A 27,385-nucleotide genomic window follows, 5' to 3' on the forward strand; every position below is an offset into this window, starting at 1 on the left:
CTTTTTCCTTAAATAATGCCTGGAGTTAGCAATTAATTAGGGGAATTTGTCCATTTATATATGTGTGCTTGTTTATTTCATAATCATGCAAATATTATATAGCAACTTTTATTAAAAAAAAAATGAGAACTTTCTAATGTCAATTCACCGAAATTTGAGAGAGATGGGATGCTATTTTCCTAGCTTTCAATAATGGAGAGATTCCTCTTTAAAATAAAATTCCTTCTAATAAAGCTTCAAATCTTTTCGTTCAATGTAGTGAACAACATTGTCTTCCATTACTTGGGCATCTTTCGGTGTTGATACCAAATCAAATTCACCATACACGCTAATAAGTTCATTGATATGAACCCTCCCAATATATATATATATATATATATATATATTATCAATGTAGTTGGCCACTTTTCATCTTGTCGGGAGATATTCATATGAGTTGGAAGATACTTCTTTAACTTACATAATGACAAATATAGTCTATTAAATTTAAAAAAAAAAATAATTAATCAAATTTAATTATTTTGATAATAAATTATTCTGATTATTAATTTAATTAATTTGATTAAAAATTTTTAAAAATCCATAAATATTAAGTGTAATTTTATCAATAAAACATATTATTTGTAAATATAATTATAATTATATTTTTATTAATAATCTTTAATTAAATTGTTATTTTTATAAATAATTTGTAAGCTAACATCAAATAATATATATTACATTTTTATAAATTTAATTAAATAAGATATTCACATTTTTTAGTAGCACATTTTTAGTGGTTATTATTATTATTATTATTATTATTATTATTATTATTAATTAAAAATAAATGTATACGCATATACAAATAAAAAAATATATATTTTAATAAAATTATGATAATTTTATTAAAATATATTAAATTTTACATTTCATATACACGCCATCTATAATTAATATTGGATCTTATCAAATATTATCCATAACACACTTGAATATGAAAAATTTTAATTTTTCATTTATTTGATAATAAAGAAAATTAAAAATCAATGGAATAATATTTTTTTAATAAAAAAAAAAGCATCTCAACACTTTGAATTTTCAATTTAGAAATTTAAAATATGGTCTATGGTGGAGAATTGCTATTTAAGGGGTATATGGTTTAATTTTTTTAGCACAGTAATGATTGATAAATACTTAAATAAATGAATTAAAATATTTTATAACTTTAAAAAAATTGAGCTAATATAACTGATATAATACCAATCAAGTACAATTTACATCAGTTATATTTTTAAAGTTATTACTCATTAGCTGATAATTAATTTAATTTTATTTTTATTTAAACTATATTATTATTTTTCTGTAACTCGAAAATTAATATTATTAATATTATTTATTTCTATCTTTTTTTTATTTACAATGTTAACATTTTAATTATCATATTATAATTTCATTAAAATAATTTCAATTAATAACATAAAATATAAACTATTCATAAAATATAAAATATTTATTTTTTTATAAAAAAAGTTTTTTTAATCTAAAAACTTAAAATTATAAGATTTTTTTTCTCTTTATTAATAATAATAATTACTTTATTATTTTATAACTATATTTTTCAAATTATTTAAATATTTTATTTTTTTAAAGAATTTAATTATTTTCTCATTTCAATAATGAAATGAACAACATGACATAATAAATCATTAATTATATTTTTATTTTAATAATATAATAAATGATATAACATACTAAATTAACAATTATGTATTTATTTTAATAATAAAATAAATAATATGATATAATAAATTTATAATTTTATATTTATTTTAATAATAAAATAAATTATACAATATATCCTTATTAGTCATTTTACATATTAATAATAATAACTAAATATAATTTTACTAAATACTTAATTTAAATCATCTATCAAACACTTAATCTGAATCCACTATCATCAACTATCAGCTATCAGCTAATAGTAATAACTATCAGTTAACAACTATTAGCTGCATTCAGTAGCTAAACTAAACAAACTCTAATAAATGCAATTTCAGCCACAAAAATATAATATTGAGCAATTCAATTTCTAAAATTATTTATATCCTTGTATTTTTAAGTTACATCAGAAAAGGAATTTTTTTATCCTTCTATTTTCATTCATATGGAACTAACTTGGAATTTATCTCAAAATTAGAATATAAAATATTTATATTTTTTGAGAGCAAGACTAATAAGAAGTTCTTTTTTGGATTTTTTTAAATTATAATATAAATATCTAATTAGACCGTAAAAAACAATAATTAAATCTATTTTTCTTAGTATTTGAAAAAAAATTAAAATGAAAGATTAATAATTTTATTTTTAATTTTTTATGTTATAAATTTATAACTACACTAATGATTGAAGTCTATAATATATTTAATTAAAACATACAAAATATGAAAAAAAAAATGGGTATTGAAGATTTAAAAATAAAAAATCACATGTAAACTGTGGATTATCATTTTTGCATGTGGTGATGAATCACATGGGAACATTCTTGACATCTTGAGATCTGTTTCTGAGTAAATTTGGAGGTAGTGCAAAGTTTGCAAACTCCAACTCACAAACTTGAGAATCTATTCCCATCTAGAAGAAATTATAATAAAAGCAAGTAAACAATTGAAAAGGAATGGAATCAAAAGATTAGAAGTGACATGTCTATGGAGAGATACCCAAAAATTTTTAACCTTTTTCTAGTTTTTTTTTTTTTAATGGCCTTATTGACATTTCTAAAATAGATTCCAATCATTGTTTGTTCATGCTATATAACTCATCAAAAATACTATCATGTGGGAACAAAAATTTTTGTGGGTAAATGACTTGCCCCATTAAAATTGCCAAGAATATAGCAACTCCATCAACAAAGTCAAACCAAATCAAAAGTTGATTACTAATATATATGAAAAAGTTTTGTAATATCTTGGTTTGAAAACATGATTTGAGATTTGAGAGGATTGATTAGCTGTCTTAAGAATTTGAATTTGAAAATAATAATTTGAAAATTTGCATGATATTGTTGTTGGAAACTATAAGATAATGAATTAATGAGCATACTAATCCTCTTTTTAAAATATTTAAGTTTTTAATTGTTATCAGTTAACTTTAATTTAGTGGTATTAATAAAAAATTTATTATATTATTATATTATTTTAAAAAATTCATTTTAATAAAAATAAAATTATTAAAAATAATATAATTATGTGATAATTGAATTAAATTATTTTTTTAAAGAAAGAAAATAAGATTTTTTTTTTTTGAATATGAAAAGTTGGAAAATATAAACATGAGAGGGTCAATTGTTTCAGCTTTTACCAAAAGAAGAAAAGAGGAGGCTTGTTAAGAGTTGTTATTGAATGAACTTTTTTGGTTAATTATAAATTAAGGAAATAAATTAGCAATTATGTTAACAACCCAGAGGATAAAGAAACCTCACCCCATTGACCACATGAAAAGACCCACATGTCCTTATCACATTATCACGCCACTGTCTTCCTCCATGGACCCCATTTTGGTCAAAGATCAACCCAGAATGAAATTGAACCAAAATCAATTAAATCCCTTTTTAACTTAAATCAAAATTGAATTGGAGTAGACTTAATTGAAACCGAATTGGATGGTTTAAAGTTAAATTATTTTTTAAATTTAAAAATTAATAAAAAATAAAATAAAATAAAATACAAATCGTTAAATTTAAATTAGATCAAATTAAAATTAAAATCAGAACCTAAACCGAATGAAAATCTTTAGGATGTTCATTTTTCTAGTTCAAAATTCCGGTAGCCATCTAGGGATGGCAACGGGTCGAGTTTGTGCGGGTACTTGATTCGATCGAATCCTAATAGAACGGATTTGAATAGTATATAATCAAATTTGAGACAGGATCGAGTTTGAAATTTAATACCCGTGACGGGTTTGTTTCAAATTCGAATTTTATATATTGGGTATCTGTTTATATAAATATTTAATTAAATATAAAATATATACTTTTTTTTATAATAATATTTATAAATATTTATATATTTTATTTTATATAAAATAAAATTAAAATATTTTATGAAATTATTAAAATTTTAAAATATAAATTATTAATAAAAATAATTTTTATATAAATTATTAATTAAATATATAAAATTAAATAGGTTCAGGTCTTTTTTAGGTAATAATAATCGAGTTTGAGACGAATTCAGATAATTAAGAATAAATTTTAATCAAATTTAAAATATACTCAAATTTTAAAAATATTAATTAAATTTAAATTCGAGACTTACAGTTTAAACAAAGGCTAGGTTGGTAATTTACTTATCGTTTAACAAGCACTAGATGGGCAAATCTGCATCCTTGATAACTTTATTGTTAAATTCTGAAGATTCCATTTTAATTAATTATACAACATATTTTTTAAATTTAAAAATACAAATTAACTTAATACAATCCACCGTTTTAATACTTAAAAATATTAACCACTGTACAATAATATAATACCATAACCAATTTAGCAAATTATATTTCATATAAAAAAATTTACACCATTTATTATCTTTCTTTTAAATTTACAAAATTTTAAAGTCAATTAAAAAAAATATTACTATAGAAATTAGAAAAATACAATCACATATAAAATTAATTAAAATTTGTGTAATTATTTTAATTTTTTAAAATAAATAATAAAATACAATAAATTAAAAATACACGTTATTTATATTTTTTTTATTTACCTGTTTAATAAAATTTAAATATAATCACACTATTTTTTTATCAGTTAAAATTAATGAAAAAAAAAGGAATATGTATTTTTTAAAAAATATTACTTTTTTTATATATATTTTTATTTTATTAAAAGAATATAGAGAGTAAAACACTGCACAAATCCCATTAAATTTAATCTAACGGCTGGAAAGAGAAACCCAATGAAAAAACGTGGAGATTAAAAAATAGATTATGGGTTTCATGTGGGCTTAAACAAAATCCACTAAATGCCAAAAAACAAGATGGATCAAATGGCTATTTTTATGCTATGCATTGATTAAAAAAATAAAAAAAAGTCAATTAAATCGTTATTATATAATAGAAAAGTGAATCAAATTATGCATTATACAACTGTAATTAACTCAAGAAATGGAAAGGAAAGTTTCCAAAATAGATAATTGTAGATTAAATTTTATGATGTGATTTATTACCAAAAATAGAGATATAAGAAATCTAACTGAGAAGAAAATACATAACACTACACATTCTCTTTTGCATTTTAAAATCAAAATTTTTTTTTCTCTTCCTTTTTCTATTTTAACCCATTCATTTAAAGCAAGAAAACAATTCCAGATTCCAAGGCAGGCCATTTCTCTCTCTCTCTCTCTCTCTTCATGGTTGGGTGAATTTGTTTAAATGCACAAGGAGAGAGTCTAAGATCAACTGCTTAGGATTTTTTTTTTTTTTTTTTAAATTAAGGCTTTGAAGCTAAACTAAACAGTTCCTGTTCAGCAACTGCAAACAGGAGAGGAAAAGAAGAGATGGGTGTTGCTAATCATGAAGCGATCAAGCAGTTTCAATCTTTAATGGACCAAAGTCAGCTTTCAAAACCCCAGTTCACTTTTTTCTTCTAATTTTTTGTTTTTGGATTTCTTCTTTAATTACTAACACAAAATTTCTCTTCTTCTCTGAGATTCTGACAGTAGATGAGCCACTCAAGAACACATTTCAGGTCAGTTTTTTTTTCCTTAATTGGTTTTGTTGATCTGTTTTCGTTTTTATTGCTGACAACAAAAAGGAAAAAAAAGTTAGTGGGGGAAAAAGTGGTTTAAAGATTCTTAGTTACTGAAATTAGTTTAGCTCTATTTTTTTCGCTGCTAATTGGTATGGAAATAACCAGAATCAATGTAATTATTTTTTGGCGGGGAGGGGACTGCGGTCACCGTGTGGAGATGGGATTTGATCTAATTTTGTAATGCTAGGCCTTCATTCATTTGCTATTGCCTTTCTTTGTTGCTGGGTTTGATCTAGATGTTTTTGGTTTTTACCGTTTTCTTTTAACGAGGTGTGGTATATATCATCTGAATTACACTCATGATTCCTTGAATTCCATGATGCTAAAATGTTGATTACCAATGCATGTAATTATTGGATATGTATGGTAGCTATCTGTCAATACTGTGCTCTAGAGGAGGTTTTTATGCATTCGCATGTTTCCCTTTTAATGGAAGACTTCAGTTCTTAACGTTGAAGGACTAGTTGGAATCTTTTTTATTAGCATTGAATTGGATTTTATTGAACTAATTGGCTGAACCTTGTGATGGCTTCTGTGGTATGTGTGTCAGCTGAACATTGACTTCTAGTTTTCAAATGCGTAAAAAAATTTGCAGCTATCATTTTGACGTAGGATTATCAGATTGCATAGGCTTTGCTTTGCTGTAAATTTGGTAAAGAAGGATTGAGTTTGGGGTTTTCAAATAAGTGGATGATAAATAAATATGTTTGAAAGATGTAGTACCATAAAAAATTAGTATTGAAATTGCAAGTTGGGACGCGAATATTATCATGTTAGAAAAAATCATTTAGAGCTGTGAAAATTCCTTTAGAATCTTCTCATATGATGGTCATTTTGAGGCTAGCTGTATCACAGTTTAAGGGTTTTGAATTGCAAGAAGATAACAAGGTAATAACAAGAGAATTTATTTAATTGTTAGCATTGTTTTCTATCCTATTGATTAAGGTTAGTGCTTGGTAATGTGTAGTTGCATTAAGGTGGACATTTTGTTTTTGATATGGATTATTATGAAGTTTAGAAAAAGAACTATCAAATTAAAGCTTGTTCTGTGATCTCCAGAATGTGCACCAGGGTTATCCAAATGAAACATTAGTTCGATTTCTCAAAGCAAGAGAGTGGAATGTTGCCAAGGCCCATAAAATGGTTAGATCCATTTATATATTTTTAAGAGTTCATTTATTTCTCCTATCCCTATAAATTTTTATTTTTATTTATTTATTTTTAATCTCCATTCTTTAATCTCTGGCTCCTTATTCTTGGCTATTATTGCCTTTTTGTTCCAGTTGGTTGATTGTTTACAATGGAGAATACAAAATGAGATTGATAACATATTGGCGGTGGGTTTTTTTTTGCCACTTAAATGGTGGCTACTTATTTCTATTCTTTACTCATGTGCATGACTTGAATGTCACAACATGAATTTCACGCATTCATTTGTATATTCTATAATAGAGATATAGGCATGTTCAATTTCTGCATTTATGCAGAATATTTAATTTTAACCTTGGGAAGAAGGTATGTGCTAGAGGCACAACTCGAAGATGTGTAATGCTTTTAGGTTGCGTTGTACTATTCTCCTCCAAGTCAGTTTAAGTCTACCCCTTCTTTTTTTTCCATCCTCTAATCCAATGTGTTCTACTTGTCTAACTGGAACTTCTATATGTCTACGACTCACATAACCAAACTACTTCAATTTTCCTTCTCTTAACTTATTCTCAATTAGCACCACTCCTACCTTTTTTTTAATACTCTCATTACGGACTTTATATAATCTAGTATGGCCACTCATACATCTTAACATTCTCATCTCAGCAACTCTTATCTTAGACACATATAACTTCTTCATTGCCCAACACTCACTACCATATAACATGACCGGTCATATAGCTGTACGGTAAAATTTTTCTTTCAACTTATTGAGAATCTTGTGATCACATTAAACTCCAGTGACACGTCTCTACTTCAACTATCCGGCTTTAATTCTATGACTAACATCCTCCTTACATCCCCCATCTACTTGAAGGATTGAGCCGAGATATTTAAAGTGATTACTTTGGGGCAATACCACTCATCCAAACTAATTCATTCTCTATCACCAATTTGGTCTTCACTAAATTTGCAATGTATGTATTCTGTTTTCGTTCTACTTAACTTAAAGCCTTTTAACTGTAGAGTACTTCTCCAAAGCTCTAGTTTTCTATTGACTTCTTCTCGCGTTTCATCTATTAGAACTATATCATCTGCAAACATCATGCACCAAGGGATACTCTCATGTATATGTTTCGTCAATTTATCTAGAACTAATGTAAAAAGATAAGGGCTTATAGCTGAATCTTGGTATAATTCAACTGAGATAGAAAAATCTCTTGTTTCCCCTCCCACTATGCGCATAATAATAGTTGTTTCCTCATACATATCTTTTATAATTTGTATGTACCTAATAGGTACCCTTTTTTGTTATAACACTCTCCATAAGACATCTCTTGGAATACTATCATAAGCCTTCTCCAAATCGATAAAAATCATGTATAGATCTTTTTTCACATCTCTATATTTCTCCATCAACCTTCTAATGAGAAATATCGCTTTCATAGTTGAACAACTAGGCATGAAGTTAAATTGATTGGGAGAGATAGAAGTGTCATGACGTAGTCGATGTTCTACAACTCTCTCCCACAACTTCATAGTATAACTCATGAGTTTAATTCCCTTATAGTTTGAGCAACTTTGTATGTCTCCCTTATTTTTAAAAATAGGTACTAAAATATTCCTCCTCTATTCATCAGGCATTTTCTTTGAGTTTAAAAACTTATTAAACAATTTAGCTAACTATGTCACTCTTATATCTCCCAAACACTTTCACACTTCAATTAGTATTCCATCGGGTCCACAGGCTTTACCCACTTTCATTTTCTTAAGTGCTTCTTTTACTTCTGAAGATCTAATCATTTTAGTATAATTCACATTCTTTTCTATTGCTCGGTAGTCTATATTCACGCTATTACCACTTTGATTATTATTAAAGAGATCATCAAAATAATTTCTCTAGCTTTCTTTAACGTGCTCATTTTTCACCAACATTTTTTTTTCTTTATCCTTAATGCACCTAATTTGATTGAGATCTTGACATTTCTTTTCTCTCCTTCTTGCTAATCTATAAATATCTTGCTCTCCTTCTTTAGTTTCAAGTTTCTCATGTAACTTTTTAAAGGCCTACGCTCTTTCTTGACTAACTGCCTTTTTTGCTTCTTTCTTCGCTATTTTGTGCTAGAGGCACAAAAGATTTAAAAAGAAACTAATTATCAGACAAGCCCAAAGCCACACCATAAGTATGCTACTTGGAAGTCTAATCTATAAGAATTGTACAGAAATAAGCTAAATGATAGAAATGCTTGCTCAACCTTGTGAAGAAAAGCTACCTATTACAATTTTGTATTTTTCTCAAATAGACAACCTATTGTTTGTAGATTTCTTAGTAGTTTACTTCCTATCATTCCTTTGGACATCACAAGGATCTAACTTCTATAATACTGGCTTGAATGGGCACTCATATTAAGTATTAACTAATACAATGGACTAAAAACTCAAAACTTCTAAGTAACACGCGGTCAATATCTTCAGATTCTTGCACAACTCCATTTAGCCCTTCTGCTCTATAATCTATGCAGTGATTTGTGTGGGTTCATTTTTGCGCAAATCCACAAAATGATGTTTGATTGGATGTTTTAAATACACATTATGCTTTTAGTCTAAAGCCTTGCAAAAAAATCCAATGACACCAATTTTTGTCCTGGATTTGCATCACAAATAAATGAGGTCTTGTGCATTATAGTTCTGGCATTTAGGATGTCGACAACCACATTGGTGAAACAACCTTGTGTTTAGTTGATTGAATGATAAGAATTGTTGATTTGGTTATTCTGTGCACAGAAACCAATCATTCCAGCTGAGTTATATAGAGCAATTCGAGATTCGCAGCTTGTAGGATTATCAGGTTACACTCGAGAGGTATGCTCAAGTTTTTTAGAGTTTATTATTGTTCTCTAAGATATATTATTGTTGTTGTTCATTTGTGGGCTTGTCCAAGAGATGGTTGATGACCTGAAGTCCTTTTTTCCCAAAGAAAATTTTAATTATTTTCTTCCTCAGGGTTGATGACCTGAAGTCCTTTTTTTCCAATGAAAATTTTAAATATTTTCTTCCTCAGGGTTTTCTGAGTGGAACTTCTTGTTATCCTTATAAGCATGCCTTCTGATATCACTTATAATCCCAAATTAATGTTTCCCTTTTTATCTGTTGAATTTTCCAGGGTCTTCCTGTCATTGCCATTGGTGTTGGGCTCAGCACATTTGATAAAGCATCCGTAAGGATTTTGTAACTTTATTATGTATTTATTTTATTTAAATTTGACAGTAAAAAATTTGCATTAACAACACGTGGGTCCTTTTTCTTATGTACAAGTGTGAATGGATTGGGACAGTGTATTAGATGCTTGTTGCAGAGTAAATTTGTTTTGTGGTGTATCTGAGAGACAGAGAGCGATAGAGAGGGGCTGTTACATGGGAGTGCAAATTGTAACAGGATTTTCTTTTAGCTTGAGACTTGGATGACTTGATAATTCGTATGATCGTATCTGTTGATCTATGGACTGACAGTGATCCTCTTTTTGTGTCTCCTTTTCCTTTAAGCGATATCTACTTATTATCTCTTTTTTTTTTTTTGGTACGCTTTAGGTGCATTACTATGTGCAGTCGCACATCCAAATGAATGAATACAGAGATCGTGTAATATTGGTGAGTACAGTCTCTGCAAATTTAATATGGTTAATCACCTTTCTGATTTGTCAAGCTGATTGGTTACTTTTTTTCTTGTAGCCTGCTGCAACCAAGAAGTATGGAAGGCATATTAGCACTTGTGTCAAAGTTTTAGATATGACTGGCATAAAGCTTTCAGCATTGAATCAACTAAAGGTACGTTTTGCATTAAGCAACCATATGGCCTTCAACCCGTTTTTTATTGGTAAAAGTGATGTTTGATAAAATTCACCAATGAATCTTTTGCAAGATATGATATCTGTAAAATCTGTGCATCAACAAAAATAAGTGTCCCTTGTGCAAAACATGAAGAGTTTTATGTCAAATGTATATAACATAGTGGTCCTTTATCCTTCTCAAAAGCCCCTTTTTTTTTTCCACTTCAAGCTAACCAGATAATAGTACGAGGGTTCAGGCAAGAGTATCTCTTGTTTTTGTATAAGCAAGTATACCCCTTCATGTGATAATAATGAGGCATATGAACAGTACAAGATAGCAAAGAAAGAGGCAAAAAAGGCAGTTAGTCAAGCAAGAGCACAGGCCTTTGAAAAGTTATATGAGAAAGTTGGAACTAAAGAAGGGGAGAAAGATATTTATAGATTAGCAAGGAGTAGAGAAAGGAAATGTCAAGATCTCAATCAAGTTAGGTGCATTAAGGATAAAGAAGGAAAAGTGTTGGTGAAAGATGAGGACATTAAAGAAAGATGGAGAAATTATTTTAATGATCTCTTTAATAATAGTCAAAATGGTAATAGCGTGAATATAGATTATAGAACAATAGAAAAGAATGTAAATTATACTAGAAGGATTCGATCTTTAGAAGTAAAGGAAGCACTTAAGAGAATGAAAGTGGGTAAACTGTGGAGGACCCGATGAAATACCAATTGAAGTGTGGAAGTATTTGGGAGATATGGGAGTGGCATGGTTAACTAAATTATTTAATAAGATTCTAAACTCAAAGAAAATGCCTGATGAATGGAGGAAGAGTATTTTAGTACCTATTTTTAAAAATAAGGGAGACATACAGAGTTGCTCAAACTATAGGGGAATTAAACTCATGAGCATACTATGAAGTTGTGGGAGAGAGTTGTGGGAGAGTTGTGGAGCATCGACTACGTCATGATACTTCTATCTCTCTCAATCAATTTGGTTTCATGCCCGGTCGTTCAACTATGGAGCGATCTTTCTCATTAGAAGCTTGATGGAGAAATATAGAGATGGGAAGAAAGATCTACACATGGTTTTTATTGATTTGGAAAAGGCTTATGATAGTGTTCCAAGAGAGATCTTATGGAATGTGTTAGAACAAAAGAGGGTATCTATTAGGTACATACAAGTATTTGAAAGATATGTACGAAGGAGCAACTACTATTGTGCTTGACAAAGGAGGGGACACAAGTGATTTTCCGATCTCAATTGGATTACACCAAGGATCAGCCATAAGCCCTTACCTTTTTACATTACATTAGTTTTAGATGAACCGACTAAACATATACAAGAGAGTATTCCTTGGTGCATGATGTTTGCGATGATATTGTTACGATAGATGAGACACGAGAAGGAGTCAATAGGAAGCTAGAACTTTGGAGAAGTGCTCTAGAGTCAAAGGGTTTTAAGTTAAGTAGAACGAAGACAGAATACATGCATTGCAAGTTCAGTGAAGGCCAAACTGGCGATAGGGAAGGAGTTAGTTTGAATGGGGTGGTACTATCCCAAAGTAATCACTTTAAATATCTAGGCTCAGTCCTTCAAGTAGATGGGGGATGTGAGGAGGATGTTAGTCATAGGATTAAAGCCGGATGGTTGAAGTGGAGCGTGTACACGGAGTTTTATGTGATCGTAAGATTCCCAATAAATTAAAAAAAAATTTTACGTCTGACCATACGACCGGCTATGTTATATGGTAGTGAGTGTTGGGCACTGAAAGAGTCGTATGCATCTAAGATAAGAGTTGCAGAGATGAGAATGTTAAGGTGGATGAGTGGCCATACTAGACTAGATAAAGTCCGTAATGAGAGTATCAGAGAAAAGGTAGGAGTGGTGCCAATTGAAGATAAGTTGAGAGAAGGGAGATTGAGGTGGTTTGGTCATGTGAAGCGTAGACAGCTCCACTCCAGTTAGACAAGTAGAGCACATTAGGTTAGAGGATAGAAAGAAAAAGGGTAGACCTAAGACCTAAATTAACTTGGAGGAGAGTAGTACAATATGACTTACAAGCATTACACATTTCTGAGGATTTAACCCAAAATCGTTCAGAGTGGAAAAAGCGAATCCATATAGCCGACCCCAAATTTTTGGGATAAAGGCTTAGTTAAGTTGAGTTGAGTTTAAGTATACCCCTTCATGCCTACAACTCCTTAATTAGACATGCACCGATTGCTAGCTCCCTCAACTTTCTAGTGCAACAACAATTGAAAAACAAGTCATGCACTGATTCTGCTGCACTATGACAAATAAAACGTCTCCCAACCAAAATTTTCACTTTCTTTTGGAGATTGTGGGTATTAAAAATCTCTCCGAAGCACCTTTCATGAAGTTTGAGGAAGATTTATTCTGTACCCTTCACGGCTTCCCTGATACTATGCACATTGAGCCACTGGATTTCCGCCCAGCATCTTCTTCTTCTTCTTTTTAAATCTATTTTAACTTCTTATTTCTCTATTTTTCATAAATTTTTTATGATGATGTTCTTATTGTTTTTAAATCTATTTTAACTTCTTATTTCTCTATTTTTCATAAATCCTTTTATGATGATGTTCTTATTGTCTTGTTTGACAAGGGGAAGAGGTACCTCTGGTCTTGTTTGTAGTTTTTTGTCTTTATGTATACTTATTATCTCTGCTGGTTATCAACTAGGATTCATAATTCCAAATGTTTACTTGAGGCTGTAGAATATTTTAAAAGGGAATATGATATTTAGATGAACTACTTATGAGCAGAAGAACTATCACTTTTGCAACAGAACCTATGAGTCGGCTTCCTTGAGAAGCATGCACATGTTTAAAAGTTATTTCCTTTTCTGTTCTCCTCTCTCTCTCTCTCTTTCCGTGTCATATCCACAAGTTTTGAATTACTTATTCTTATGCGATTAAACGGTTCTGAGACGTCTTCTCAATTATAGGTTTCTGTGATGACAGTGTATGGGTGGCTGTGCAATGTTTTATTGTTTCAATTAACAAATTAGCTTGTCCATTTCTGAATGGTTTTTCTGAGATTTATGCTGATTTTACTTCTTTATCTTCTATTGCAGCTATTGACTGTTATATCTACAGTTGATGACTTAAACTATCCTGAAAAAACAGAGGCATACTATATTGTCAATGTCCCATATATATTTTCAGCATGTTGGAAGGTTTGGTCTTGTTTCTCAATTTAAAAAGGATTCCTAGTACTCTTAATGCTGTACATGTGCTATCAACAGCTCAAACACATTGAAAATATTTTGCCAGGTTGTAAAGCCTCTTTTACAAGAAAGAACAAGGAGGAAAATTCAGGTGTTGCAAGGTTGTGGAAGAGATGAATTGTTAAAGGCAAGGCAATTAAGCATGCTTTCCTTTGAATATGGGAGTTTTTCTTCTAAATGCATCTTCCTCCATGTTTATTCTAAAATGTTTAATAATATCCACGACTTCAAAATGCATTTTGCCATGTTGATTGCTGATATAAGTGTTTATGTCATATTTATATTCTATTGAATCACAACAATAGTGTATTCAGCGAAGCCATATCTTCACTTAAGATTTGCGTATTTACCTAATTTTGTTTGTAATCCACTGTCATCAGCGCAGTGAGGTACCCCTTGTGTGATCAATCCCAACTTGTTTCCTAAAACCTGTCCGTCCCCTCCAACTCAGCTGCATAGGAGGCCCAGCTTGTCTAACCTAGGGTACTTGACCAAAAGTACATGAGATATTATTTTACTAGTCATAATATGTCCTATTCTGTGTTGCTAAGCACATCTATTTTCTCCATGATCACAAGTAGTCAGAGGATTGACCCTTTTGATTTCATTTCTATGCAGATTACGGATTATTCATCCCTTCCACATTTTTGTAGAAAAGAAGGATCTGGCTCATCTCACCATACAGGAAATGGAACAGCTGACAATTGTTTCTCCTTTGATCATGACTTTCATCAACAGGTATACAATTATATCCAACAGCAAGCTGCTCTTTTAGAATCCATTTCACCAATCAAGCAGGGGTCAGTCCATGTTGATATCCCAGAGCCAGACCCAGAAGATGCCAAAATTGCTAAGAGAATTGAATCCGAGTTACAAAAACTTGGGGGTCTGAGTGGACTCTCTAGCTCATTAAATGGCCTTAAAGTTAACGGTCATTGAAAATCAGATAATAACAATTTCAAATCCCTGCTGAAATCACACCGGAACCAAACTCTTGGTGACTGATTCATTCAGGACAGCTTTGGAGGCAAGTCTTTGTACTTGAGTTACCGATTACATTAGTGCTCACTTGCATCAGCTCGATGCAGGTTTGGCAAGATAAAGCTAATATTTTTGTAGATTGATAATCACTCTGGAGTGGATAATTATGACTCTGGCATTTTTAAAACCTTTTCTACTCTGATGCTAGAGTAAATGCTATTCCATTTTCTGTTATCTCTGAAACTATTGCGTGCCAGCATCTGTTGGCTCGTGCCAAGTAGTGTAGTAGCCAATGTGGTTAGTGTAGATTACTTTCATATTGGCTGGCTCATACCAAGCACAAAGCTTTGAATCACTTTGGTGTTAAATGTGCAATGTTTTTTCAATCAAGGAAATTAAACCCTTTGCTGTATAGTTAATACAAAAGGTAACTTATTCTTTGTATAAAAATGACTTTGATGTGAAACCATTTCAATAACCTTCTTCATATGAATCTACCTTGCATCTAGAAGTGGTACCATTTATGAGTTGCTTATTGCATATATTTTAAAATAAAAAAAGGCTGAAAAGATGTTTCTGAACTGATATGTTCTGCAGTTGGCATCCAGCAAGTTGTATATATGCATTTGTCAATCATAGCTAAACTTTAGAAAAACTTTCATGATACTATTGGCAGCAGAGAGGTTGGGCTTCCAAGGATGGTTAAATGTCTGTCCTTGCCTTTTTCGCCCCTAGAAGCTTATGAATAGGGCATATATTGCAATAAATTTGCATGAGGGCAGCATTAAAAGATATATTTTTTTTTTCAATTTTTTTCAATTTTTGCATTTGATCTTAGGGCTTAATGATAGGAAAAAAAAATCCAAAATTTTATATTTTTCCAAATTTATTTTTTTTTTAATTTTATTAATTTTAAACCCAACTATTAATATTAATAATAATTTTAACCTATTTAGTAACTTAAAACTAAACTATAATAGCCTATGAAATTATTTTAATAAAAATAAATATAATTTTCAATAATTATGATGATAAAAAGTTATCTTTTGTACATTTTTACTTAAAAACTTAATAGAGAAGAAGAATATAAAAAAATTATATTATCAATATTTAAATAAATAACAGAAATATTTTTATTTGCTAATTGATATAATTGTATAGAATTTATAAGTATATTTTCGTTTTCCTTCATTAAATGAACTAAAATGGTTATCAAAATTAGTAAATTATATTAAATTAATAAAATTTTAAAAAAATGGTAAAATTAAAAAGCAAATTAGAGGATACTTTTATTCATTAGGCCTAATTTTAATACATTTTAGTCTCATTAAAAAGCCATATATATGTATATAAGTGTTTCCAATAGAAGAATTCAAATTTAATCTTCCTTCGAAAGGATTAATATTTTGTATACCATAAAATGGACATAAATAATAGCTTGATATATTTAAAACAAAAAAGCCATTTGCCCTTCTAATTTAAGAAATGGATTTCACCATGCAAAAATAGCAAATCAGGGGTGGAGGCAGAGGGGACAAGGGTAGCCTTGGCCTCCAGGCCTTTTAAAGTCATATATATATATATATATATATATATATATATATATTCTTTTTTTCTTTTTACAATCGAAATCGCATTCTCACAGTCCTATGGTAATCATGAATGCATGTTGAAGGTTTAGAAAAGACCATACAAATTAATTATATGCACAATTACAAACTTCGAGTTTCAAGAAAGAGAAAAAAAGAAAATAATTCACGCATTCTTACACGACATATAAGGATTTTGCTTAAAGCCCCTTTCCCTTCAACATCAATCTTGCATAACAGTGCATTCATGGAGAAAATAACAAAACCCACCCGCTAGAATTCGAACTTCTAGTTCAGCTGTTTGTAGCAGTTATAGGCAACAGCTACCGACACTGCAGCACAGGCAACAGCAAGAGCTGCATATGTATCCTCACGCTCCCAGCTCTCAAACCATGTTGGCATAGCGGCAACCTTACGCGTAGATAACCCTTTTCTGCTGCTCTTCTTCTTCTCAAGTGACCCCTTCAAACCCTTCTCATTGGCATCTTGAGCCTCCTTATGAGGTAAGGAAAGATTTTGGCAACAAGTAGAATTTCCATTTTGCTGACAACATTTCACAACTTCTACTTCAGAACTTGTTGCTGCAGAGCATGCTTCATCTATCTGGGTTTGTGTCAACTTATTAGAGCTCTTTCCCACACCTGTATCACCTTTTAGTTGGAGCCTTAGCTCTTGGGATTTGATCTGCTCTTCTTCACATAAACCCATCTGGCCCCTGAAATCAGTACTCAAATGCCCATTAAAATAAACTAGGCATTTTTATTAATCAGGTATTCAGCAGAATCACCAGGGATAATAAATATGTGAATATCTAAAGATTAATGAAATCAGGAAGGAACATCATATAAGCATGCATCCGCTTGTTCCTAGTAGTCTAGTACAACCAGCAATCTCAAAGTTCAATCCCCCAGCTTGATCACAATTGATCAAAGGAACCGATATAATTTCACAATCTTATTGCAGATCTATCATATATTCAACCACTGCAACCAAACTGTGGTTCCAGGGAAAAAGAAAATTTAAAAACTGCCTCAATAGCCAGCTTTGGCGAGAAATTTGGGAATTACCTCCATAGCCAATCTACAATTTCTCCTTTTCCAATATGCTGCTCTAGTAATATGGGTACGTCATCTGGGGTAACATATCCGTACCTGCAAGATTTTAAGATTATTATCTTAAAATAGTTAGACTATCTAGAAATGAATCTATGCACTGCAGCAACAGAAACAAACAAATAAAGGATAAATTCAAAACTTAAGGTATGAGAAATTGAAGAGACGCAGATCTGCCGCTTACCAGTGTCCAGTGATAACTCCATTCATGCTTGATCCAATAATAATGACATTTCCTGCATACTTATGCCCGCCAATGTGAGAGCATGGGCTAGCAGACACTTTACCTCGAAGTCCATGTAATTCTATCTCCTCTTTGAATTTACTGACCAAAGCAGGACCACAAACACCACACCGACGATCTCGGGATCCATGAGAACATACAAAAACATAAAAGCCCTTAAGTGTTTCTGGAGTTCCAGGCAGCCATTCACCATCCTTCACAAGCACTTCCTCAACAAATGTGTCAACATCAAAATGTGTCAATCTCCTGCATCCTTCGCTAAGGTCAAGGTCAGTATTAAAGCAGAAAAATATGAATTCAAGAACAGGATCTAGAACCACAAAACCAGTCATTGATTGACCTGTATCTGATCATGTCTGGGAAGATTAATACATCTCCATTTGATGTCTCAGTTCCATCATGTCCCTCACATATTGTTAAGCGAGTCTAGATGACAAAATTGGGAATGAGCTTATATATTTATTTATTTACTTGTTTTACAAAAGAGCAGAGCCCATATAAGTAAACACATATACATGAACACATAAAAAATGTACATCTACATGCAAATGTGTGCAGAAAAACAAAAACACAGATATCACATTAAATAAATTTACATCATGCTCAATTAAGCATAAAGCAGTCAACTACAAATGGCAGGCAACAGGATCGATAAACAAAATTCCATGCCAACCTAAATAAATCAATGCATGCAAATCTCTTTTGCCAAAAGTAATTCCGATACTAGATGAACTTCCATACTTTTGCGTTCTTATGATTAATGAAACAAGAAACTAACCAACTGCACACATAACTAACAATGAAATTCATTTAATGATTGATAGGCTGCATCTCCTAATCATTTTTCTTCCAGATTCTCCTAAATTAAGCATGCACATGAGAATTTGCATTCCAACACAGGCATTACACATACATTTGTCACCGTATAGACAGACCACATGCACATAAAACATACAAACATGAATGATTGCTGTACAAAAAAACAAAAAATCCCAACTTTTATTATCCGTCCTTCACAATATACCAAACTAGATCATTCTGCTAAATAAAAACAAACATACTAAACATAACAGTCAGACAATCAATTCATGTGTGAAAGTCAAACACAAGCTAATAAATGACTATCAAAGAATTTTTCATAAGTTTCCTGCGTACATAAACCCATTAAGTAACCTGGTGATGACTCATAAGCCATAAGAGTCTCCTGCTCCTTGTGAAACTCAAACTTCTGTATTTCTTAGATGTCAGCATACATCTTGAACTGATTAATGATGATTAATTAATAAAAGTTTTCAAAATCAACTTCATTACATTTCTTAGTCCACCAAAAGATAAGCCATAATAAACGACAGCTCCTATGAATAAGATTTTAGTACTAAAAATTATGCTGCAATATAAGAATCAAAATTTCAAAAATCCTGAGAGAAGGGTTTGTGGGTGTTTTCCTATCATAGTATTTATGTAATTCCATCGGGCAAGGTCCAAATGCCTCACTCAGTCACTTAAAGAGAAATTTTAGAATTGTAGCAGTGATATGATGACTGAGCTCCAACTATTGGCTACCTAATATTATCATTTTTACCTTTGCTGGACCACATAAATAACAGGCAATACGTCAAGATTGAAATTTGCTCTCCCTCAACCAAGTCAAAGTCACAACATTAAATCTAACTCAAAGGGTGGGGGAAGGAATCCTGACCTTAAAATTTCTAACAAATGGATTTGAATCCCATTTATTGACATTACTCGGTCTAATGAATTTGAAGAAACCCACATCAAACGTCAGTCTAATAAGTCCAAATTTGGGGCTTTCAAAAAATCCTATAGCACGAAACAAGCCCCAGTTCAGTTAACTGCAAAGAAAACCAACCCATAAAAAACTCCATTAGTCTCAAGCAAACACCTCCAAATGAGTCCAAAAGTTCAAATGATCCCACGGTCACTTCTCAAACTCAACCAGTCTACAAACCACCAAGACCCCATTCGAATTTAGGAACAGTAAGAGCACCCCACATCAAAATTGAAACTCTAGGTCACACACCTTCAAATAACACATAAAATGAACCAATGCAGAAGCCTTCAAAAGAAACCCCTTTCAATTCACTAAAACCAGAGTAACCCAGATCCAAAATGAAGCCAAAAAGGACAAAACTGAAACAACCCACATCAAAAGCAAAAGGGGAAACAAACCTCTTTCTTCATATTACCCTTCCTAGCCATGACAGCAGCAGAGAGCAACCTAGGCAATCGATCAAACTCTGCAGCTTCGATCCTTGGTGGCCAGACAGACGGGTTCTTGTAACATAAAAACATGTGACGTTCATAGAACTGCACAGTTCCAGCGAGAGGGCTCTGCCTGAACTCGGGCCTAGAGAAGCCGAATTCGGCATCACTGCTACTGGCGCTTTCGTTGAGAAAACCAGCGTCGTTTTGGAAGCTATTGGAGGCGCTGCCTAGGTGGGAACCAGATGGATCTGCGGTGAGGAAGGTAGTATCAAGATGGTCAGAAACTGTGATTGGAGAGGATGAGGATGAAGGATTATTGGGGTATAAAAGTGAATCTTCTCTGTTGCTTGTCATGTCAGACAAATAAATGAAAGAGCTTTTTAGAGAGTTGTTGTTACAAAGGAGGTTGGGGATGGAGTGAGATGTGAGTGGTTTCTTTCAGTTCCAGTGGAGTAGGAAGAAGGGAGTATTTGTTGTATCGAGGCAGTAAGCTGGCTTTGACATTTTGTTTGGCTTATTTTCTCACTCCTTTTCTTTCTTTGTTCAGATGTTAAATGGGTAATCCATTTCTGATTAAATTACTATACCGTGTAGTGTATCAAAATTAATAATTTAATCTTTATTTTTTTATAAATAATTAAAACATTTTAAACTCTTTCATCTTTTCATCAATAAAAATTAATTTTTTTATTTTAACCTAAAATATTTATATTCTTTAGTCTATATAATTTTAATTATATATAATATTTAATTCTTACAGTTACTAACATTTTTTATAAACGAATTAAAGATTTTGATTTTATAAAAAATATGAATATTTTAATTCAATTTTAAAAAATAAAAAATAATTAATTAATTTTGATAAAATACAGATACTTGATGGTATTTACGCTTTCTTATATTATTATTTTAATTTAGATTAATATTTTTTATAAAAAAAAAAATTGCATTGTGGGTGAAATTTGAACTTGCAACCCTGAGTGACTTGTTGCTGAGTGCTGACACTGGAAAATGTTAGCAATTACCATAAATGTAAATTGTATAAATGTGATGGTTAAAAATAGAATAAAAGATTGTAGTAATTTAGATTCTACAGAAATCATCTATTTCCCATTTTACCAGAAATATAATAATATCCAGTTCTTTACAGGATTTTGCATAATTGAAACCATTTACAGCTTTAATTTCCCTTATCCATTAATATATCCACTTTCCAGTAAAGGATTCAATTTATTGAAACAAAGAAATGTACTTTGTATGGTAGCTAATCATCCTTGCTGTGCTTGTTAAGGAGCAAATAAATATAGGGTTGGTGACGAAAGTAATCCCAACCAAACCTGATAATGAATTCTCATCCAACCTTTGATTTTAAAATTAAAATCAATAATAAGACTTTATAGCTACTCTACTTTGAGGCCTCTTAACATAGGCTTTGATTCACCTGTGGTCAGATGACAGATTTAATGAGGTCTAGAGAGCATCATTGCTACTACATGTTCACTATTGCTCACCAATCCTGAAGGGCCCAATTTAAGGTGCCCACCTTTTTTGGCCCCCATCAGTTTTAAGGAACAACCTTAAAGGAAAAAACTCATTCCTACTGCAGATCCTCAACCATTAATCTAATAAGTTTGTCTCTATAAAAAATCCACACTTCCCTAAACTTGCTTTCCATGCTCATCTTTTGATATCCACTCCTTAAACAGACGAGAGATCCAGGAATTTGATTCCACGAGTTTCAAATATACACACAAAATCAACTCATAACACAATGCCTCTATTAACCATTGGTAATCACACAAAAGTCTTGCAAATGCAATTGTCAGACAGGCTTCTCACCAGGAAGGTAAGAAGGAGATCCACCTTCAATTTGGTTCTTCTTACGCTGGAAGATGCCACTGAGATTAGGCAGAAGTACTTTCTTGGAAACAGAAGTCTTCTCCTTCTCCAACTTCCGGACCTCAATAACTTTCTGTGGTGCTGGGTTCTGCTTTTGAATCCTATAATGGTGAGGAGATGATTCTAATGACATCTGTGTCTCTGCTAGAATCCTTGATGCAGTTTCAGCCACCTTCTTTTGTTCTCGTTCACGCCACCTTCGAAGTTCTCCCTCAACTGCCCTCTTGGCTGCTTCAGCCATCTCTGCCCTCTTCAAAGCCTCCTGAGTTGCAACCTTCATATTCTCAATCTCCTTCTGCATTGCCTCAAACTTCTTGAGAGCCTCATTTTCACTAGCCTTTACAGCTTCTACCTGAGCCATGGCTGCTGCCACTTTCATTTCTGCCAAAGTGTCAGACTCCTCAACTTTCCGGCTCAGAGCCTCATACTCCTCTCTGGAGATTGTGATATTGGCACCAGACTCCGAAGTTGAAGCACGAGCAGCATTAGTTTTCTCAGACAACATCTTGATCTGATTGAGTGCCCTTGTCTCTGCTGTCTTTGCTTCCTCAGCTTCTTCCAGAGCAACCCTCAACTTCTTCTCTGCTTCTTCAAGTTCAATCCTGGCTGCTTCAGCTTCCTTCTTCAACTCCTCAGCCCTGTGCTTCATTTCTACAGCTTCTTGTTGCGCATTCTCTGCTTCTGATGACAGCTGATGGAGAGTTGAGATCATTTCTTCAGATGTACCTCTTGCTTTAGATTCCTCAGCAAGGGCTGCTTCAAGCTCAGCCTTGCTTTTGCGGAGCTTGACATGCAGGTTCCCAGCAATGGACTCCGTTTCCGCCTCTTTCTCCTTCAATTCAGAATGCTGCTTCTTCACATTCTCAAGTTCCAGCTTAAGAGAATCCAACAAACTTCGCAAGGAGCTTTCCTCTTCTGCTACTTTCTGCAATGACTCCTTAGCACCATCAAGCTCTGAAGTGACAGTTCTCACTGAATCCAGATCGGAAGCCTTAGCATTTTCCATCTGCTTTTGCAGAGCATCAATCTCATTCATTGTTTCAGCCAGTTGCTTTTCAAGATTCCGGGCAAGTTCAGGATCAAACTCATTTTTCAATGCAAGAAGTTTATTTGCTGATGTTTCCAGGGTAGCTTTATAGGACTGCCTCAGAACATCCTTCTCAGCAAATGTTTTTGCTTGCTCTTGCTGGGCTTGCAGAGATGCTAGCTTCACTTGCCCAATTGATTCCTGTAGAGATGAGATTTCCCTAGAAAGCTCACTAACTTTTTCCACATTTGCTTTGACTGCATGTTCTGCTTCTGCAGCTTGATTTAAGGCAGCAAGTTTTGCTTCCAAGGATGCATCACATCCCTGTCGAATCTTCCGGAGTTCTTGCTTTGCAGCATCAAGTTCAGTAAACACAGTCATGTACTGTTCCCTGGCAGACTCCAGGTCCTGCTTCCTAGCACCATCAGATGCAGAAGTATCACCACTCTTTGCTGCTTCAATTTCCTTTGCCTGGCTTTTAGCAGTTTCTGTTTCCTTAATTGCTGAATCTTTAGATTCAGTGACATTTCCAAGTTTTCGGGTCAGATCCTCAACTGTTCTTTTAGCCTTTTCAAGTTCAATGAGTGCTTGCGCTTTAGTTGTTTCCGCATTCTTCAGTTGATCCTTTAACTTGTTCAGCTCCTTCTGGGCCAGGTGGAGCTCTGTTTCCTTGGCCAAAACTCTCTTCAGTAATGAAACAGTAATGAAACAAACTAAGTCAATTATGCCAACAAGAGGAATATTGAATACAAATGTTATAAATATGAAAAATCTCAACAGGTGATAGGGAGAACTTGTTACAAACACAATTACTAAAATACTTCTTTCATTTAATTAATTTTACAGCAACAAGCACAGATTCACTGGGATTCTTATTTCCAATAATTATGATCTTTAGAAGATAAGTATCCAGACAATAGGAAAAATTTATAGTTGACCTTGACTATCATGATGAGTATCTCAAAAAAAGTATAGTACCGTTAAATTCAAGCATAAATTTCTAAGAACATTGCTTTTGAAAAATGAATTATTTGAAGTTGCAATCATGCATGATTCATTTGTCCGTACAACAAACTAAAGGAAATGGTGCATAGTATTCACATTATGTAACTGCAGTACTAGAACACTGCCTTAAACTCCATAGAACTTTTGAATTTGATAAAAGTTTAACTAATCAACATGGTGTATAGCTAATAAAAGAAGAAATTAGATGATATATTATAATATCAATATATAATATGACAAAAGAATCACTACTACCTCGGCAGAATGAGGTTTTGCCTTCCTGATGGCTGGTTTTTCTCCTGAGAAAGTGCCTTCATCAAAGAGTGTGACAGCATCTTTAACAGACTGAAATGGTGCACTGGTGTCAATCTCTCCCACCTCTACTTTGGGAGAATCTGTCGCACTTTGATGTTCTTTTGCACCCATACCAATTAATTTATATATATTCTTAAATTATCACCTGTTAAAAACTCAAAAAACAATATTCATTTATAACATGCAGGAAAAAAGACAGGTAACAATCTCAAGCTAGCTACAAATCAAACATCTACAAACATCTCTTGGAAGATAGAAGTAAATCACAATCCATGTATATTCTTTTATAGATTTACAGGACATATAAATTAAAGAGCCAAATGCACCTCATACAAGGCTTCATGGGAAAACAAATTGGAGATATGCAATGCATATATAATCAAAATCATCAAATCACCCAGCACCCTGTTGTATTTTCATCATATTCCCCACAGACATTGTGTTCCTTAATTAAAAAGAAATCCATAACTCTATAGATGCTCCTTCAAAATGCAAACCACATGAACTTGAAAACCAAGGGAAAATCTACATATTATCAACCATAGCTGCATTTGATTAAAATCGCTTTCAATTTTCTTTTATGCACCATATTTCCCTCTAAACAGTAGTACAAATTCATAAAACATGTAAGACCAATGCAATTTGAATACAATGAGCCACAAAATCAAATCAAGCATTCACCAGACTCATAATTAGAAATCCTAATAGAAGCATGAATCCAAAATGCAAGAGAACAAATAATAAACAGGACTGGTTGCAAACCTTTAACAACACTAACTTTGAACTTCTGTTACAAGACATTATAATCACCCACTTGCAAATGCTAACTGTTATGCAGGTAATAAACACATGGGACAGACATATCCAGCAAGAACTAGCTTTTATATTCTCTATCTACCAATAATAACCCAGAATCTTGTCCAAGTCGGCTATTGGATATTTAACAAAGGGGCTTAATAGTCTTGAAACCTTTTAAGAGCATGAAAAAATGATCAAAATGAAAAATTATCCAAGCATGCTGCTATCAGAATCCTCGCTCCCCAAAACCAACTAATCTGACTACACAAACAGCTAGGTTCATAAAGATCTTAAAACTGTACTAAGTTGTCAGGAACAAGCTTATACATCTTGAGAACTTATCAGGCTTTTCCAGTTTCCATGACCTTCAGAGTCAAATAACAACTGAATGCACACAACCTAGTCCCACATCCAAATAAGGGTGACTAACAACAAAAGCATCTTTCAACTTTTTATCATCTCTACTGCAATCCAAACCTCACCATTCTTCCCGTCTAATGGTCCTACTATTCTTAAACAAGTTCCATGCTTCAGCATTGTTACCATTGCTATCTGGTCACATTTGTCCCTTTTGATTCTTAATCTGGCTTTGTTTCTCACACGTTATCAATATACTTTTTGCATAAAAATATCATAGTTCTTGCAACAAGCTATATATATATATATATATATATATATTCAATTTCTTAGTACTCAAATAGACTACACCGTAGAAATTATTAATAATCACCAGAAGAACAATACTTCTACATAAATAGCTCACAAATTCAAGCTCAGACCTAACTTAAAAACAGCATCTACTAGTTAAAAAACCTTCTTTTAAGTTGCCAATAATTCGCTTACATAACATAATTAACAAATCACATCAAAGGAAAAAAATGAAAAGGAATGAAACAAGAAGCCAGACAAGGCAAGCACCTAAAAAGTTTCCTTTTTCAGGGGAAAAAAGCAAAAGAAAAGCAGTTAAGCGTTTGAAACTACAAAAATAACAAAAAGGAAAAGAGAAGGCATTCCTAAAATTACTTACCCAAAACAAACCCTAATCAAGCTCCAGAGAGAAAAACCAAATGGTCAAAATGAAATCTTGACATCCTCACTAAGTCAGGAAACGATAAATGATCGTTGATCATCTTCTTCATGATCCCACGAAAACCCTTTAACCTTTGGACACAAAGACTCAAACCCACCAATGAATCCTAAAAAACAGGGGAGGCGAGAATCTCCAAGAAAATTCGGCAATGATTTTCTCAGCCAAGAAAGCAGTTCCTTAGATAATCTCTGAGTTTTTGAATCAAAAGTTGAAAAAGGATGCCTTTTTGGGAATCGAAACGGCAAAGTTGAGATGCTGAGAGAGAGAGAGAGAGCGAGAGGGGGAAAAGTTTGAACTGTTCAGAGACAAATTTTATAGCGGCGAGTCGAGTGGAAAGAGAGAAAAAGAGGACGTTCGTGTTGCAGTTTCTGTACGTTTGGATTGCAAGGGTGTTTTTGACTACTTTGTACAATCCACCCGATGCATCGACTACAAATCAAACGGAAGAATATGGGTGAAAAATATTCTTAATTTGAATTTTATAAATCGAAAATATTGTGTAAAAAATATTTTCTAAAAAATATATTATTTATGATATAAAAAATTAACTGAAAATTAATTAAATTTATTGTTAAAAATTAAGTGAAATAGAAATAAAAATATTAAAGATAGTAATTCATCAATAATTTCAATATTTTAAAATTTTAAGTGAATAAAAAAAGTTAAACATAGAGTAAAATGATTTTTTAATTTTAAAATAAAGAGATATTTTAAAAAATTAAATTTTTTAAAAAAAATTTAAAGCTGTTTTTTTAGTTGAGGAAATAATTTTTTATGAATTTTTATTTTTTATTTTTAAATTATAAAAAATATATTTTCTACTAACCCTGATATCATTGCAAAATACATAATAACTCTGACTCATCTTGGGGATAATTAGGAGGACTTGTCTGGCTGGGGACCGACCTAGCAACCAGGTACAATGGTGACAAGCACAAAGAAAAAGGATAGGGAGAGGAGCAAAGTCCTTTTATAGGTTGAACGATTGTCCCGTAGCGGGAGTGGAAGGGCAATATTGTCCATTATGTACAATGAGACTATGGACAGAAGGAAAAAGCAAGTGCCCGGTCAGCAAAGACACATCACCACCA

General features: G+C 32.1%; 3 protein-coding genes across 4 annotated transcripts; 1 reads left to right on the forward strand and 2 right to left on the reverse strand.

Annotated features, from left to right (window-relative positions):
- The first annotated feature begins 5,342 nt into the window (after nt 1–5,342).
- Nucleotides 5,343–15,232, forward strand: LOC110636435 (phosphatidylinositol/phosphatidylcholine transfer protein SFH9). The gene is made up of 11 exons (XM_021786142.2): nt 5,343–5,592; nt 5,700–5,728; nt 6,851–6,934; nt 7,075–7,128; nt 9,722–9,799; nt 10,101–10,154; nt 10,525–10,584; nt 10,666–10,761; nt 13,856–13,957; nt 14,055–14,135; nt 14,627–15,232. Exons 1-11 carry the CDS (start codon nt 5,538–5,540, stop codon nt 14,945–14,947), a joined length of 1,014 nt encoding a protein of 337 aa, XP_021641834.2. The 5' UTR covers nt 5,343–5,537; the 3' UTR covers nt 14,948–15,232.
- Nucleotides 15,233–16,658: 1,426 nt separating this feature from the next.
- On the reverse strand, nt 16,659–20,713 carry LOC110636411 (uncharacterized). Its single transcript, XM_021786111.2, has 5 exons — nt 20,125–20,713; nt 18,275–18,360; nt 17,875–18,180; nt 17,646–17,729; nt 16,659–17,293 (listed from the first exon to the last, which is right to left on the reverse strand). Exons 1-5 carry the CDS (start codon nt 20,512–20,514, stop codon nt 16,867–16,869), a joined length of 1,293 nt encoding a protein of 430 aa, XP_021641803.2. The 5' UTR covers nt 20,515–20,713; the 3' UTR covers nt 16,659–16,866.
- Nucleotides 20,714–21,814: 1,101 nt separating this feature from the next.
- Nucleotides 21,815–26,680, reverse strand: LOC110636398 (WEB family protein At5g55860). 2 transcript variants are annotated; one of them, XM_021786090.2, is made up of 3 exons: nt 26,232–26,680; nt 24,347–24,551; nt 21,815–23,770 (listed from the first exon to the last, which is right to left on the reverse strand). In XM_021786090.2, exons 2-3 carry the CDS (start codon nt 24,515–24,517, stop codon nt 21,983–21,985), a joined length of 1,959 nt encoding a protein of 652 aa, XP_021641782.2. In that variant the 5' UTR covers nt 24,518–24,551; nt 26,232–26,680; the 3' UTR covers nt 21,815–21,982. The 2 variants fall into 2 exon arrangements, with proteins under 2 accessions (XP_021641782.2, XP_021641783.2); XM_021786091.2 differs by having other exon boundaries at nt 24,347–24,561.
- Nucleotides 26,681–27,385: the final 705 nt, after the last annotated feature.

Source organism: Hevea brasiliensis, chromosome 4 (genome assembly GCF_030052815.1).
Source record: "Hevea brasiliensis isolate MT/VB/25A 57/8 chromosome 4, ASM3005281v1, whole genome shotgun sequence".
Taxonomy (NCBI): Eukaryota; Viridiplantae; Streptophyta; class Magnoliopsida; order Malpighiales; family Euphorbiaceae; genus Hevea; species Hevea brasiliensis.

Coding starts and splice junctions, on each gene's coding strand:
- LOC110636435 (XM_021786142.2), top strand. CDS start 5,538: ATGGGTGTTGCTAATCATGAAGCGATCAAGCAGTTTCAATCTTTAATG. Junction 5,593..5,699: donor TCAATCTTTAATGGACCAAA/GTCAGCTTTCAA, acceptor AGATTCTGACAG/TAGATGAGCCACTCAAGAAC. Junction 5,729..6,850: donor CACTCAAGAACACATTTCAG/GTCAGTTTTTTT, acceptor TGTGATCTCCAG/AATGTGCACCAGGGTTATCC.
- LOC110636411 (XM_021786111.2), bottom strand. CDS start 20,514: ATGACAAGCAACAGAGAAGATTCACTTTTATACCCCAATAATCCTTCA. Junction 18,361..20,124: donor AGGGTAATATGAAGAAAGAG/GTTTGTTTCCCC, acceptor TTTGTCATCTAG/ACTCGCTTAACAATATGTGA. Junction 17,294..17,645: donor ATTGTAGATTGGCTATGGAG/GTAATTCCCAAA, acceptor TACTGATTTCAG/GGGCCAGATGGGTTTATGTG.
- LOC110636398 (XM_021786090.2), bottom strand. CDS start 24,517: ATGGGTGCAAAAGAACATCAAAGTGCGACAGATTCTCCCAAAGTAGAG. Junction 23,771..24,346: donor CAAAACCTCATTCTGCCGAG/GTAGTAGTGATT, acceptor TCATTACTGAAG/AGAGTTTTGGCCAAGGAAAC.